At 40.6% G+C, this 17,088-nt stretch overlaps 1 protein-coding gene across 7 annotated transcripts; it reads right to left on the reverse strand.

Moving 5' to 3' along the window:
• Positions 1 to 2,124: 2,124 nt before the first annotated feature.
• On the reverse strand, positions 2,125 to 15,850 carry pax6b (paired box 6b). Of its 7 annotated transcripts, XM_062444731.1 has the most exons (13): positions 15,838 to 15,850; positions 12,977 to 13,030; positions 12,035 to 12,058; positions 9,482 to 9,612; positions 9,130 to 9,165; positions 8,814 to 9,044; positions 8,253 to 8,418; positions 4,898 to 5,056; positions 4,168 to 4,250; positions 3,928 to 4,078; positions 3,372 to 3,484; positions 2,937 to 3,078; positions 2,125 to 2,210 (listed from the first exon to the last, which is right to left on the reverse strand). In XM_062444731.1, exons 1-13 carry the CDS (start codon positions 15,848 to 15,850, stop codon positions 2,125 to 2,127), a joined length of 1,389 nt encoding a protein of 462 aa, XP_062300715.1. The 7 variants fall into 7 exon arrangements, with proteins under 7 accessions (XP_062300715.1, XP_062300556.1, XP_062300867.1 ...); XM_062444572.1 differs by lacking the exon at positions 15,838 to 15,850 and having other exon boundaries at positions 8,829 to 9,044; positions 12,977 to 13,001; XM_062444883.1 differs by lacking the exons at positions 9,130 to 9,165; positions 12,035 to 12,058; positions 15,838 to 15,850 and adding an exon at positions 6,433 to 6,442 and having other exon boundaries at positions 8,275 to 8,418; positions 8,829 to 9,044; positions 12,977 to 13,001.
• Between the last annotated feature and the right edge of the window lie 1,238 nt (positions 15,851 to 17,088).

The following is a 17,088-nucleotide window of genomic DNA, read 5'->3' on the forward strand; positions in this document are numbered from 1 at the left end:
TAACTCACTCTGCCACACAATCGCTCCTCTGCCTCGCTCTAGGCACTGACTGCTTTATTTCATGACTTTTTTTTCTCTTCCCTGCTCCCTCCTCCTCATTGGTTCTGTTTTTTTTCATACCATCGTAACTCTACTAAAACAAGAGCCAGTGATGGTGAATTGCTTGACCTTTCTCATTGTGTGGCGTTGTTGTGCTATGTGGTCGGTGTCAAGTTGGTTCAGCCCATACATCAAGTGAGGTGTGTTATTTTGGACACCTTTGTTTGGTGGGAATTGGAAGTGTTGTGCGTGTATTACAAGCCCTTGCACTGGCATTTGTCAGCATTAGATTTACAAAAGTTCTGTTAGCTTTGCAGCAACGATGCAAAATGAAGAAGACTGACACTGTATCAGACGCAGCATTGAACAGGCAATAAAGCTTTCTTTAAGACACAATTTTACTGTACAAAATGTTTTATAGTTTTCACAAAATACATTTAGAAAGCTCCATTTTAAATAAAATTAAATTGAAATATTTAAGAGACAGCGTGTAGACGTTTTTATCTCAGAAGCATTGCTCAGACGTAAACCCAGTATGTGTCCATGTTCTACATACACACTGAAATAAAAATGCAAAACTCAAAAGAGCATGACAGATGATGCTAGAAAAACCCTCCCATGGTCTTCAATTATAAATAAGGACTGCGGGGTTAGACTGCAGTCTTACAAACTCGAAGCCAATGTAATTGAACAGAACGTGTTTACAAAAATTTTGCAACACAAGACTAATATCTTTTTTAAAAAAAAAATTGTGTACTAGATGAAATACAAAGGCTTTGGTCTGTTTTACAATCAACAATGATTAAATCTGATATGTACTTGTAAACAACTGCCAAACACTTAAGTTTAAAACTCTGTCAAGCAATGTTTAATCATAATTATAGGAATTAAATATTTCTAGTTGCACAAATTTTTTTTTTTGACCATAGGACACTATAATACAACTATACCTAAGAGACAAATTGTACCTGACCCTAAAGAAATGTATTTTATGATGCATGGAACATTTATAGAATATTCTCGGGGTTATAAATGAAATCAACTTTTATTGGTGAAATCTTTCTGGAAGATTTCTAGGGAAGACAAGTACTTTACATTTTGACATAAACAAACTGTATTATATCGAAGACGCAGTCTACCATTTACAGACTACAGGTTTTTGTCTTACACCTGTTTTCCACATTTAATGTTCCTCGTGGTAATCTAGAAGTCAATCCAACCACCAAAGCAGAGGTCCAAGTCGTGTTGCATGTCGCGTCGTCTTTGCACGCTTTTAGCTGCTGATAGTGATCCGTGTCTAATAAGCCAGCAAACGCAGGCCCAGTCAGGTCGTCTGATCATGGGGGGAGTCGAGACCACAGCCTCAGTGGGTGGATCGAGTTTGAGCTTCCTCTGCTAATATCCATTCGTAAGAAATAAGACCAATAAATAGTTTTTGTTGTTTTTTTTGTTTTTCTGTTTTTTTTGACACAGTAAGAGTCTTCCCTCCAGCTTTTTCGTCTTTAATGATATGCAACAGCGTCCAGAGACCATGCAAAGGCTGGTAGAAAGTCTCGATATAAGCAGATTAAAAGATAGTCATGGCAGAATCTCTCAGGTTCTCCTTTCTCAAACAAACGCAAGACCAACATGGTTTTCTAGCAGTCCATCTATCAGTACTTGATCTTGGTTTTTCATATTAACATACAAATGGCCATTTACTAACACACCAGAGAAAAAAGGAAACAATGACTGAAGTTGGAAATAGAAAAAAACATAAGTTTTTGTTCCATAAAAATTTAACACCGGGCACTTTACAGAGGTCCATTTTTTTCTGTCTTTCCATGTTCCCTCTTCCAAGTCCTCGTTTGAATGTGCCTAGAGCTACAGAACAGCACACAGTCCCACTGGAAAAACAAAGCCCAGACGTCCCAAAGTTCTCCCAGAGTCTCTCTCTTCCCTCCTCCTCCTCCTCCTCTTCTCCTGTCCTTGCCTCTTCTCAACCCTCTCTCGCCTTCTCTACTCTCCTGTGCCGTGTATGTGTGAGGAGCACTGCCGGAGGGCGATGGTGGAGTGGGTGGTTACAGGGTGAAGTAGCTCTTCTCTCTACTGTAGTCTTGACCAATACTGAGACATGTCAGGCTCGCTCCCTGGGACTTGGACAGGGACAGACACTCCAGGAGAGATGAGTCCTGCCGAGACAGAAAGAGAAAGATGTCAGTAAAACCAAAAAAAAAAAATGCCCCCAGAAGTCAACATGCTAAATTAGATGAATGTATGCACCATGCACAGTTAGTGTGACAGCTAACACTAGTTAGCCTTATAGCAGAGAGCATTGTGCTTTAACGCTTGCAAATAGGTAGACGAGTAGTGGAGCTGCAATGAGTCACAATGCTCTGCACATGGTTGCACAGTAAAATGCTTGCAAGCTCGATAAATTGAGGCTTTAGCAATGGCATTTAAACAGACAGAGTACAACAGCAAATGAATCAAATTAATTAGCAATTTAGCACAGAGGAAATGTGGTTATGCATGATTAACTCTTCATGACTATAACCGGTATATATGGCTCTCAATAACAGCATCCTAATGGGGTGGAACTAAACTATGGGCTGGAGTAGTGGGATTGACATGATGGCTTAGAGCAGCGGTGAAATGAACTTGGTTCATGCAATTGCAGGAAAGGAAAATGATATGAAATATAGAGATATTGATCCAGAGATGTTTAAACCATTAAGTTTCTCAAATAGACAGAGAGGAAAAGGAAAGTTGCTGCAACAGATCATGAATCAAAGATGGCTATGTAGTACCCCCTAATTAGAAAAGGTGGCAGATACTTTATAAGACGAGTCAAAGTTTGCACGGTTTGGTTAAATTAATTCCCAAGCATGTTGGTAAACAATGAACTTTCTGCCTACCTGTTGAGGTGGTACCAGAAGTGGTCATTGATTGGCTGTTCATATGTGCCTGCATATGAGGGGGCGTGTATGTGTCGTAGCTCCGCCCGTTCACAGGCGGACTGGTAGGCAGCATGCAGGAATAAGAGGAGGTCTGGCTGGGCTATAGATGGGGAGAGAATGTAATATTAGCTTAGCCAACCATAGTTTTCAGCTCAGTCTGCTGTAAACTCTCATAGGCAGACATATCGGATTTAATGTTATTCATAATTTTAGTTCTACTTCTGTTCTTCCATTAAAAATCAAATTTAAATGGTTTTTGTTTGGCCTGAAAGCACAATTTAAATTACTCATTGCGTGCACTCTTACAATCATATCAAACATGTTAATATATTGCACTTTAAAAGCATATCCTTAAAAATGATTGATTACTGCGGATTATGCTCTTTTACTTACTTGCATAGGTAGATTGTTTGCCATGGTGAAGCTGGGCATTGGGGGTAGCGCACTGTAGGTGTTTGTGAGTGCTGAGTCAGGTCTACCCAGCATTGACCCCGAGGTGAAAGACACTGTGGATGGAGATGGGAAAAAATGTGGTTATAATTTCCAAAATGAAAAGGCTGGTCTCATTAGCGTTAAGCAGTGCGTGCGTGAGGTGACGCCTTATTTGACAGGCTGATGGGCCCGGACAGATACTGTACAGTGTGTGTCTCAGGTGATTGACTTGTGAGCATGAGCTTCAGCTCTGCCGGTGTGCCCTCATGCCTGATTCGGTAATTACACAGATAGTCAGCTGAGAAGTTTTGCTCAATCATCCATCAAAAGCAAACCACTGGTGCTTCTTCATGTGAACTAGAGCGCACAGCCAGCGAGGCCTCTTTCCCCCTTTTATATGAATCTGCAGACTGTCTCATAATCATATTTAATAATATTTTACATTGATCTTATATAACCTGAACTCATGGAATTCAGGGTGAAAATGTATATTACAAGTGTGACAAATTAGACCTACCCGGTGTGGTGGGCTGTGGGATGGCCTGGTAGACACTGGTGCTGAAGCTGCTGCTGATGGGAATGTGACTGGAGGAGTTGTTGGCCTGCCGGCGCTGGTTCCGCAGCTTCTCCTCTCGCCTCCACTTTGCTCTTCTGTTTGAGAACCATACCTGCAATGGAAACTTGGTGTTAGTTTTCATACATCATTTTCATTTGGTAACATTTGAAAACCCCTTACAAAGACATTCTGTTCACTCACTTGTATTCTTGCTTCGGGCAGGTCGATTTTTGCTGCTAGTCTCTCTCGTGCAAACACATCTGGATAATGGGTTCTTTCAAATTCTGTAATGCAGGAAATCACACATAAAAAAGTTAGAAAATAAGCATGAAATTAATTAAAGGCTCATTTTAATTTTGCAGGGCTGTCAGGTAGGGCTGGGCAAAATATCATTTTTATATTGATATATGGACATTGTGATATGAGACTAGATATTGTCTTAGATTATAATATCGTAATATGGCATAAGTGTTATCTTTTACTTGTTTTAAAGGCTGCATTACAGTAAAGTGATGTCATTTTTCTTAACTGTCCAGACTGTTTTAGCTGTTCTATTATTTGCCTTTACCCACTTTGTCATTGTATCCACATTACTGATTATTATTTATCAAAAATGTCATTTTGTAAATATTTAGTGAAAGCACCAATAGTCATCCCTACAATATTGTCACAATATCAATATGGCGGTGATATTTGATTTTGTCCATATTGTCCAGCACTACTAACCTGCTAATAATCTATTAAACAAGTAGAGCTATGTGACAGATTTATCACAATAAACCATAAATGTAATAGCCTCACATAGGGATTTTTTTATTTATTTAATATATACAATATAATTTGTATTAATAATAAAAGGAACATTGTGTTAAAGTAAAAATAATTAATTTGGTGGATATAAATGTATAAAATTATTCACTAGTTATTCGACCTTTTTCCAGTGCTTCAATTTGCTCCTGTGTGAAGGACGTGCGATTTCTCTGTAGCTTTCTCTTTAGCTGCAGCCGCATCTGTGTCTCCTCTGAGTCCTCGCCGTTTGAGCTGATTGAGTTTGTGTTTTCTCCTGCACCGTCTTGTTGCTGGCAACCATCTGCAAAAAAATAGATATTTATAAATATATATATAATGGAAATATACATTCAATTAAGCTAATTGAATAATTAATTTTCTGGTTTCATCGGCCCGCAGCTAATTGTACAGACAGCGGTGCAACATCATTAATTAAAGCCCATGTCATGGTTGATTTAATTCAAAACCAGAGGAATGATTGTAATTTCTTCTTAATGTTGGCGGATTACAGGCGACTCTGCCTGCGTGAACAAGGAACAATATCAAAAAAAGGTTTGCAGTTGAACTGTTTATAAAATATTGTGGGAAAAACAGGCTGGCGAGGGAAAGGCTCCGCGTACTTATCGCTTCTCAACAATGGCGTGTGTTCTCAAAAGGTTAAGAGAAATGTGACAAGATGTGGTGAGCCTCTTTTCAGAGCCTATGAAATGTATTAAAACCCCAAACTCTCTAGCCCCCTTTTTTTTTTTAGGGCAGAGCAATGCCTCAATGGCCGTTCCCATATGGGCGTTGGTATAGCCATTGAGGTGACCACCAACTTCTGAATAGGAGAAGACGCTTTTCAGAATGATACAATGCCTTCAGGAGTAAGGGAAACCATTAAACTATGGACACAGCCAGGGACGAGCAGTGAGCCCTTGGTGGGTGTAATATATGGGAGGGGGGCTATTGGAGGAGATGACAAAAGGATCCTCTCTCTCTGGAGGCGCACAGGCTATAGTACTTTGGCATTGTGCGCACGAGGATCCCAGTCAACAGAGCTTTGAGTCCAGTGTGTTAACCCTTATCCACTACCATCATTAATCACGTCCCCCGGCCAGCTACACGCCAGTCAGGATTTCTGTCTTCAATTGGAAACAAATGAGAGGAGAGAGCATGCAACCCCCTGAACAACCAAAATAAGGCCAATCTATTCACTGCTCCTGCTTGCCCAAAGGCCCCTTCAGTTGCAGGGCGAGGCTTATCGACTAATGTCTGTCTTGTTGTTGGACATCATTATCACACCGAGAAGTTAATGCGAAATTAAGCAGGGGGTGCGTTGATAGAGAGTGGTTTATGTAATATCTCGCTGGTGCCTGTCTGGTTGAACTCATGAGGTCGCATTTCACTTTTTTGTATGCAGAATTTGTTTATGTTTTTTGAACGGATCGGCAGAGGTTAGAGAGTAGTGCTCATTGACACGAGGTGGAATAGGTGCAGGAAGGTTTGTTGACATATACCAGGCTCATGTGCATGCAACCCAAAATATGAAGTTTTTGTACGCAAACTTTAAGTCAAGTTTAAGTTGTTTCTATGATGTGGATTGAAGGACATGATGATGCACATGTTGCATGGAATTCTGCTACAAACTTCCTGAAAAAATATTTAGTTTGTGTATTTGTAAAAGTCTTGGTTCACTCGAGGAAACCTGATGCCACATGTTTCTCCTGCTGCAAAAAAAAAGAGGGGAAAAAAGAAGAAAGAAAGAAAGAAAAAAGTCTTCCTCTATAGGCCAATAGTTTGTATCCACGCTATTTGTTTCTTCACTCCGGATAATCCATAAAAAGGAGTGAATGTGCAGCTATTATCCGTCTGCCAGACCCACTGACGCTAGGATGGGATTTGTTTTCTTTATAAAAGCGCTGGGAAATAAACTCATTCTTTAGTATCACGATGTCTCAGCCAGTGAGGCGGAAAAGCAGCAGAAAAAAAAGATACCGAACCAATTGCGGCACCTTTCAGCCGTTGAGACCGGATCAAAACACTCTTGAGAAACCGCTTAAAACTGAAAGAGAAAGTGAGAGACCAAATCCTATAGACGGGATTTAGAGCCATATAGCCAGCGAATGAGAATGAGAAAGAGATAAAAGACGAAATCGGTGAGGAGTTTTTATTCCTGCCTCTTTGGATAGAGTTGTCTTCTTTGGGGCCCTGTCACTCTCCATGTAGCCTTTATATCTGCTTACTCGGCTGTCAGATGGAAAACATATTTTCCTTCTTCTCACACAACTGTTTAATCTAAGCACTTCTTTGATTTAAAACACAATAGCTGTAGTATTATTTTTTTTAATTATTATTATTGTTATATTGGAATTATAATTGCATATTATCCCAATTGAATAATTAGGTACCAAGATAATTCATAATAATTAATAAAATAGGAAAAACAGTAAAATAATAATAACTACGGTATAATATCATAATACACTATAAATTCATATGTGTGATTATAATAATATTTTGAATAACAATATAATTAAAATTAGTGTTTGTATTTTAAAATAACCTTAATCATTTTTAGTTGCTAATATGATCGCTTCCGCTTTACTGCTTCTTAATAACAGCCCCACGTGTCCAAATGGTCATCAAAGAAATGCAAATTATTATTTGCTAAGACTGAATTCCACCACTTGCGTTTCCCCTTCTCTCGTGCATGTAAAGCAGAGACGACGCTCACTCGCGACACTTTGTTTAATGAATGAATATTTCACGTGAAAGGTGGGTTTCTTATGAGAACAAGAAAAGAAGAAATATCCGCAGTGTTTTGGCCTCCAGTTGGCTGACAGAAACCCTCTGAAGTGGAACATTTCCATAGCAGCCTTACCATCTCCACACTCCTGCATGTTGCCATAATGAGAGACAAAGCCCTCTCTAATGAGCAATTACACGTAGTGCGGACCGTTCCCATAACCAATCATTGCGTGTGAAGGAAAACATTCCTTTGTACTAATATCCCCGCACACAGCTCCCCGGCTCTGCCTCCCCATCAGGAGGGGAGGAAAATGCAGGCTGTTGGATGGACACCTCTGCTGAAAGGACAAGCCGCTGTCACGCACATCCATGTCTGGGACAGTGGAGGCATTGAGACTGCATGCATGGCCTATGCTAGCTTCCTCTAATCGACTAGTCTTAATTGGGGGTCTTGTTCAGGGCATCAAAGCATTGCCAATACAATACCTTCCTGCAAACAGAGCCGTTGACCGGAACCACTGGAATAGTAAGCTGTAAAACTATTCATATATTTGATGGTGACCTCTGTTGAGTTCACAATAATTTCAGTGCGTCTACCCACAAATACAGAGTGTTTGTTGGTGTGGACTGACTATAAATATGACCAAGTCTGACAATCCAAGTGAGGGCCAAATCAAACTTTGCTCGGCCGGTCGGCCTTCTTTAGGATGCATTAACAAAAATGCGTCAAAGTGTCTTTATTGCCACTGTGTGATAATGAGGCTCACCTTGGTTGGGCTGCCCTGGCACTGATGTTCCGGGGTACCAGCCGGGCCGGGTCCCCCAAGTTCCTGTCTGACCGTTGAGCATTCTCAGCTTGTCATACATGCCATCTGCGCCCATCTGTTGCTTTTCACTAGCCAGGTTGCGGAGGACTCTGTTTATCGATGACACCTGAATGACAAATTACATATGATTAAGATTAGGATTAGATCTCAGATGGAGCAGTGTGTTTGTACACCGTGGGCAGCGGGTTCACAGCGCGCGCACACACACAAACACACACACACACACACACACACACACACACACACACACACTGCACCTTATAATAATTATAAATGTAGGCATGCAGGAAGATGTTCCTGCAAAGCGCACAAAATGGACAACGAGCTCTCTTTAATTGACTGTATGTTTGGGTGATCATATATGCAGTAATGCGTGCCCCACACTTTGAAACGCACTGTATTTAATAAGACTGAATGGTTGGTTGCCCATCTCCCTTTCCTCCACTGCATGATAAAAAAAAGTCATTTCATGTGGCAAATTAAATCATGCACATAACTTACAGTCAATACACTTACACTGGGTATATTGTCGTTGGTGCAGATCCCCTCCGACAGAAGTCTGTCACGGATCTCCCACGCGAAGATAGACGGACACTCTCGCTTGTACTGCGCGATTTTCGCGACCACCTCTGGAGTGGCGACTCTGGGCTTGCTGCCGCCTATCGCTCTCGGTCTTATGGAGCCCGTTTCATAATATCTTCCCAAGATCTTGCTCACACAGCCGTTGGATACCTGGATAGAAAACAAAAGACACAATTGACATACATTATTTAGGACTATTAACGGAATTTCTAAGATGGCGTCAAATAATTATCACCTTTTCACTGTCCAGCACTTGGACTTCATCATGGGTCTACAAACACAAAAGATATGCCTTGAATAGTATATTAGGCGTTTCCTACAATAGGTTTATTCATTATAAGAGCAGGCAGATTACTTTCCTTTCTCTCGGCCTTAGTACATTTCCAGTTCATAAAAATGATTCGATTAATTCATAAGAATTATGTTGACTTAAGACGATCACACAATGCAACATTCAGGCTCAATTTCATAGGGAAATCATACCATGATGTCTTGCATATTTTGCACAATTGTTAATTTAAGTTAATTTAAAGTTAAGTTTAAATTAAATAGTCAGTTTTCTGATCAGAAAGAAACATGCTTGTCACCTGCAGTATCCTGGAGATGTCGCAGGGTCGAGCACCACTGTGAGCAAGTTCAACTATTTTCTGCCTGGTGGAATCCGGCAGCGGTCTACCATTAACAAACACACCACCAAGCTGGTTTACGCCACTGTGACCTACATGGAGACAAAAGCATCGCAGTCATCACACTGTATAACCAATTCAATTAAAACATGTGTGATAAAGCAAATGATTTTCATTGAATAGTGAAAAGAATTATGTAAGCGCACAGGATAACCGAGTTAAGGGTGAGACATGACGATAGCATACACAGGTAAACTGAACTTGTCTTCAAAAAAATGAATTCTCATTGTTTTAAAAAAAATAGTGTCTTAAACCTAAGTGCACTGGTTAAAGAAGTTTTAAGAAATTGTCACACCGCTTTGTACAATCCCCACTGCGCAGTTAAGTAAGACATGCAGAACATAGATTAAACATCAGTAGGATCAGATAAACTAAACCAAAACATCTCAAAGTCTTATTTCTAATAATAAACGAAACAACTCGGTCGCTTCCCTGCCCTCCAGTGTATTCTACAAACCTTTTATCAAAACAGCAAACTTGGTTATTAAACCATTCGCACCGTTATCCATCCCCTCAAGTACAGCTGCGCATCTCCAAGACTAGCACCTCACTCATAAACTAACCTCGAAATAATAACCAGCACCAGCGACAATCACATAAAAAACGGAATTAATGTATTAAACGAGCTTTCATTTAAAGGCACAGCTTTGTTTTGTAAAGTAACGGTAAATCGACAACTCCTTTCTATGGTAGTCCTTCAAAACGCACTATAATTATGCACCAACAGGACAGGCACCACATAGGATACTAGCTGTAAAATAACAGACTATCGTCTAAAAGATTGCAAATTATCCGTAAATTGTTCTATGGTATCTCTCTAAAGCACAGAATAAACCCGCAAACCTGAAGCCAAATGGGAGAGCTGACTCCCCGGAGTGCCTGAGCTGCTCTCTGTTTCTCCGCTCCCTTCCCCTGCGCTGCCGCCCGGTACATTGACTCCGGGAGCAGAGGCTCCTTAGCAATAAATAAGCTCCAAATATAGAAGAGGGGGAAAATATGATGAGCCTGCCTGACATTTGTCTTTAAAATAAAGCTAGCTGCACGTCAAGTTTGAGCTTAATTTCTGGAAATAGGCGGAAGTCGCCTCGGATCATGCATGGGAGGCTAATTGAAAAGATCAGTTGGAGCACTTGTGGCAGGCATGTCACTTTATGACACCGCTCTGCTTTTGAAAATCGCATCGTCACGACAAATAGTAGCATGATAAAACGACCCTTTCTGTCTGCATTTGGATATCACTCAGACAAAATTGGACGCAACTCGTTTACCCTCCGAGGGAGACTTCGTTTTAAGGTGGCCAGGGGCTACGCGCGGTCACAGAAACGAGGACGCGCCTGGATTCTTAACATATTAAAAGTGACATGCAGTTTTTTCCCCCCTTGTTTGTATTTGACAACAAATGCTCACAGCCACTGCAGTCCTGTTGTGTGCAAACGGTGGGCGTCTTTACTCTGAAATATGTCACAGGACTGTGCTTTAAACTGCAGCCTTTATTTTTAATTAAATGATCCAAAGGGCCTGCATATACCCCAGTGAAAAGAAACCTGTTTAACGGAGTAACATATCTGTTTTGGTCGCTATGTGTAATAATCTTCTGGCGTGGATCTGATTGATAGTAAATCCATTATCATCCCTCCTGCTCTTTGGTAATTCCAGGATTAAGTGGAATTAATAGACTTCTTACACTGAAATTGGCCTACCCGCATTAAGCAGCCCTGCTCTGCGGGGTTTTCCAGGGCTGCTCCATCACCTTTGATTTATAACTATCATATAAATCCTCCGGATCGATAAAACCGTCAGATAAGGACATCACATAAAAATCAAACTCTCCTAAGGTTAAGTCTTAATCATGGCACAATTCCCTCAAGTGCCAAGAGTCGATCTCGCCCGCTGGCGCTGATTATGCGCCTTGTATTCTATTGCAAGTCGACTAATAGGAAAACATATGGTGTCAATTTGGACGCTCCCCACCATATACACCCAGGAGTTATTAGCACAAAAGCCACAGAGGCCGTCGCGACCTTTAGACAACCCAAAGGGCCGGGCCCAATGATATCTCCTCGGCAATTCGCACCAGACATCACACGCCAAGCCAGGGGAGCATCCCATTAACATCAATCCGCAGCAAAGCAGGAGCACAGGGTATTGTACACAGCTTTGATAAGGCCCCATCATCTCTATAATGGACAACTGACAAGCAAAAAAAAAAAAGAAAGAAAATCCTCTGCGCAACCGAAGCGGCCTGTAAAATTATGCGTTCATGCCGCCTCCAGTTTGTAAAAGTATTTACCTTCATACAATGAATTACACCACTGCACATTCAAAAAGTCCACCCAGACTGTCATGTGGTCCAACATGGGCTTCAAACATATTTTGACTAATGCGCACAGATTACAGCACAGACACGGTCATCAAGGTATATGGAGAATAATATAATAAAATTATTCCACACACCTTCATCACAGATGTCATACACCTCTTGTCCAGCAGCAAGAGAGAAAATGTTTCATGTTTATCCTTTTTGGTTTGAACACACCAGCAATAAGACAATAATTCAATTTATGGGCCAGTTTAAAACACAGAGGGGTATAAGCAACTTCATCTACCATGTTATATTTCATTTTCTTTTCTTTTCTTTTCATTTTTTTTTTTTTTTTTGGATTGGCACCCACGACAATATGGTTGTTAATATTTATCTTGCGCTGTGAGCTTAGCCTGCACCTAACAGTGAGGCCTGCGGTTATAATATGAGCATTTTCTTTCTAGTTCATGCTGTCTGTCCGTGAAGAATATGGACTAATCTACATAAGACATTATTGCTATTCCTCATGTTTCATGCAGGGCTCTTCTCTACGCAGATAATCTTGTATGCAGCCTGGCAGCCAGCTCTAACGCTAATGCAGACGGCTGTGCAATTATTTAATACCAACTCAAGCAGAAACAAAAAATCTCCCTCTCAACCCAACCCCCTCTATTCTCTCTCTCTCTTTCTCTCTCTCTCTCTCTCTCTCTCTCTCTCTCTCTCTCTCTCTCTCTCTCTCTCTCTCTCTCTCTCTGGAGCAGAACGACGTGTGATTAACTTGTTCAATAATAACTTGCCTACCTATCATTGCAACAACAAAAAAAATAATATAAAAAAATAAATTAACAGCAATGAAACGACCATCAAATAACTGCGAATATTTCGCCCCTGCACCTCAAAGTCATGCATATTTATGCATGTACATTACATTTCCTCCTTTGCCTCCTTTTAAAGTGCTCCTAAAGTTATTGCGCTATAACAACCAGTGCATAATGTCAGTGGGTGTTGCTTCCATGCAACCACATTTAACTTGCGGTTGTTACCAAAGTATCCAAACACATAAATGTTCAAAAACAAAAATAAAAACAACTTACTGTTCTGCATCATTGAGGCTACGCCAGACTCCCACGTGGCTTGATTGTGGTATTCTAAGCGTCACAAGGAATCACAAGGAAATAACAAAAAGGGTTAGCATCAAAACATACATATTTTTTTAAGTTAAATTATTTGCAACATTTGAATAAAACACTAATACAGTTTCTCATCTCGTTCGATTTGAATATTTGCGGATCTGGTGCTTAAAACATGATAGATGCATAATAAATTTCACATCCTCAGTGTATGTATGTATTTCAGTATTAATTAAACTTGCCTGGAAACAGAGTTGACTGTCGACTCTATTACAATTTAGTCAATCATCTGCCGTTTTCACTACTTAATGTCTCCCTATAGGACAAAGCAAAACAACACATTAGCACAGCCACAGCTATACTGATGTACTTTAAAGCTACTGTATCTACATTAAGATTCACCTAAATGTTGCTGCCAAGCACAGAAATTAAAAGTGACACGGGACAACATTATTTTAACATCTTAAACTGTTTCCGAAAGCACTTGTCAGGATAAATGAACCCTAGCAGCTTATATTCGTGATATTGGGCCTGTACGTTTTCTTTTTAGTTCATATAAAGAAATCAACCCCTCATCGTCTCAGTAAGGCTTCTCTCTCTATTTTTTTTCCCCAAACTTGATACCTCCCCTCTCTTGTGTAGTCTATCGTGGAAAGTGTACAGTGACACACGTTGTCTACTTCGCCTCACTGCTCTGCAAAAGTCCAGACCAGGAGGGGGTACAAAGCTGGTGTACAAAGCCTGCTGGACTCCCAACAATGCACCCCCTTTTCTGCCTCCATATACCTCAAACCCGGGCGAAAACTCGGCCTCTGCGACTAGAAACACACAGCTTCCCCACTAAACACACCAACAAGTTCAGATTAATACAAAGAGCCGGAGGCATGCATCCCACCCCCTCCGGGACCATTCACACACACACACACACACACGACCGTGACCCCCGGTCCCGCTAGTATGTGAATGTGGGTTTTGTTTGCCTTGCTTTTTTCTTTTCTTTTCTTTTTCTTTTTTTTTAAGAAAAAAAAATGTAAAAAGTAATTTCTTGTTATAAATATTTGGTGGTTATTTTGTGCTGCTGGTGCGGGTTGTAAAGCGGGTTTAAAGACACAACAGCACAGTAGGGCGCTCAATTGGAAAAGACAAATGCATTAAAGAAGCTATTGAATGGGGAACAGATAAAAAGGGGGCCAGAGAGGGAGAAGTCTGAAGTTTTCATTTTCTCCCTCCATGCAAAGTTGTGTTGTGTGCAGAGCAAAATGGCCTAATACCGACAGGCTGTGTTTAGTCCAAGGCTGGTTTGTGAGATGCACGCATAAGGCCGCCATTGCATCTGGAATGTAGCTTTCTTTGGTGTTTTAACAAATAGGCTGCTCGGTCATTAATCAAATTCAGATTCCATCACACTGGCCTACATAGCCCGAGTTAGCCTGTTTGACATAACCTAAAATTACCAAAGCAATTCATTCAGATACTGTTCTTTTAGGCTTAAATGACATGATTTTTAATTTGATGTGGATAAAGTAATTATTCAACTAATTCTGACCAGGCTGAAAATATACTGCAGTCAGTAGCTTTTAAACCCTGTATGGTCCAAGTGGTTAATCATTTATTTAAGGTCGAAAGCTCAAACGTTGTTGTTCCCGAGGTTAACTACGGCCTAATCTGCATTTCTTTTCCTTTAGTAATCCGTAACAACAATGTCTTAATTCAACATGCTTATTCTGACCGCTGGATCCTGCGCTCACAACATTCATATGCAGAGATATTCCATGTAGGCCATGACTGCAATGGCTCCGCTGCAAGCTAACAGAGAATGTACACACACAAAATGACTTCAAAATATGTTTGCATATTATATATATATATATATAATTCAAATATATATATATATTCATCAAATCGAATATATATATATTCGATTAAATCGGTTTAATGTCAACTGTTCATCTCAACAAATGAATTAATAGGCCTGATGGGTATTTGCTATCTAGTCTTTTTTTATTATTATTACTTAATTGTTTAACTTTTATTTTATATATAATAAAATAAATTATTATATTAAGTTCAATAAATACATGAAATGAATTCATGTCATTTATTTGACATTATAAATGTATGTGTTTTGGAAGAATAGTTTAAAAGCAGCAGCATCTTTATTATCTTTATTTTACATGAAACATTACTTCACATGATCGGCCTGTCCAGGTTGTATCTGATTGTTTTTACCGCACAGTTTTAACTGCTAAAATTGAAATGTAGTGGCGCGCTGTTATTTAAGGAAGCAAAAGCAGCTTATAGAGTAAAAAAAGGGTGTGAAAGTTGTATTTTCTGTGACACAAACAAACACGCTAAAACCGGCCTCCTCCCGTTTCGTGGAGGGGTTTTTTTTGTGAGAGGCGCTTGGGTGACTCGCCTGCATGAATCAATCTGACACCTTTCCTCAACGGGTCATTGCGCCCCATTCTCCACGATGATCACTGTCCTGGCCCAACGTGACTTTTTACTCTTTGCTGTCATAAATAAGCGGTAAGCTATCAGTAAGGCCTATAAACACAACAACAACAAAAAAAAATCGAACAGATAAAACAGACAGAGACGCTAAAGGCTGTTCGCACTTTTGGGAGAGTCCAAGTCAGAAGACATACCTCACTGCTAAACCTCCACCTACGGCCGAGAATAAATTGCCAATAATAATAATAATAATAATAATAATAATAATAATAATAATAACAGCTAATAATAATTATACTATAAACATATTATATGTCCCAAACAATAACTCTAATTGAACAGCACAGGCAAACTTTTAGTCAGGATCTCACCTTTTTGGGGCATCCTGCGTTGTTGTCAAAGTCCTTGGCAAACTACAGGCTACAGCCTAGTTCTCCACACCACAGAAAGGAAGAAAAAAAAAAGCCGACCAGGATCCGTCTCTTTCCGGAAGTTTAGAAGAGGGAAAATTAGTTTCCAGTGGTCTTCGGCGGAGACGGAGGGGGATATCCCTGCGAAGGAGACAGAGATTGACAGTGAACTCAGATGTCAGGACGCACGGAGTTTGGCGAGGATGTGCGCTGGCGTGTGAGAGAGCGAATGAGAGAGTCGGAAAGAGAGAGAGTGGGGAAGAGAAGAGAGAGAGAGGAGGGAGGGAGGGGAAGGGAGAGTAGTGGTAGAAAGAGGTGGGGGTAAGAGAATGAACACACCTATGCTGATTGGTGATGGAACAAGTGTATTAATGTATGTGTTCCTGGTCTGCTGTGTGCGCCTCGCTTCGCCTCGCCTCCCTCCGCTGCTCTTCACTGGCCCATTAGCGCGACCCGACCTCTGTCATCATTCCCCATATAAACACTTCCCCCTGCACCACAGCCAAAGCGGGAAACGGGCCGAGTCACAGCGAGAGAGAGAGAGAGAGAGAGAGAGAGAGAGAGAAGAGAGAGAGAGAGAGAGAGAGAGAGAGAGAGAGAGAGAGAGAGAGAGAGAGAGAGAGAGAGAGAGAGAGAGTCTCGTCTTCCCAACCCACTAATCAGCCCACGCATGCAAATAAGCCTGCACTCACTTGCTGAATATTTCCCTACTGCAAAGCAACTGCCTCGGAAATGCCCATTGGACGGGAAGCTCCCTCTCCCAGGCTGAATTGGGTCCTCACAGGGAATCTCGGGCATGTTCAGCTCAAAACCTGAGGCTAGCTTGTGTGCTGCGAGGGGACGGAAACTAGCAGTGGAGATTCCCACACGTGAATCGTAACACCGAATTAAAATCACAAAGAGCTGCAGCGTGCCTTTAATCAAGCAGTCGGTGCTTTACGGACGCGATTAATGTTATAGTGGCGCATGTAATTATGCTGTGGAAAAGTCTTGGGACACACTGCTAAATCTCGCCTCTGTTTTTTATTTGTATTTTTTTTATTTATTTATTATTATTTTATATATTTCTGCATCCAAGTGTGACAATTTACACTTAAAAAAAAAGACAATGTTCAAATAACCTGCACCATTTTTGTTCTTATTTTAAGCACTGATGCTAAAGTCTCCTTAACACACAAATGAGCTCTATAGTTGCTGTAAAATAAATAGATA

This window comes from Scomber scombrus, chromosome 1 (genome assembly GCF_963691925.1).
Source record: "Scomber scombrus chromosome 1, fScoSco1.1, whole genome shotgun sequence".
NCBI lineage: Eukaryota > Metazoa > Chordata > Actinopteri > Scombriformes > Scombridae > Scomber > Scomber scombrus.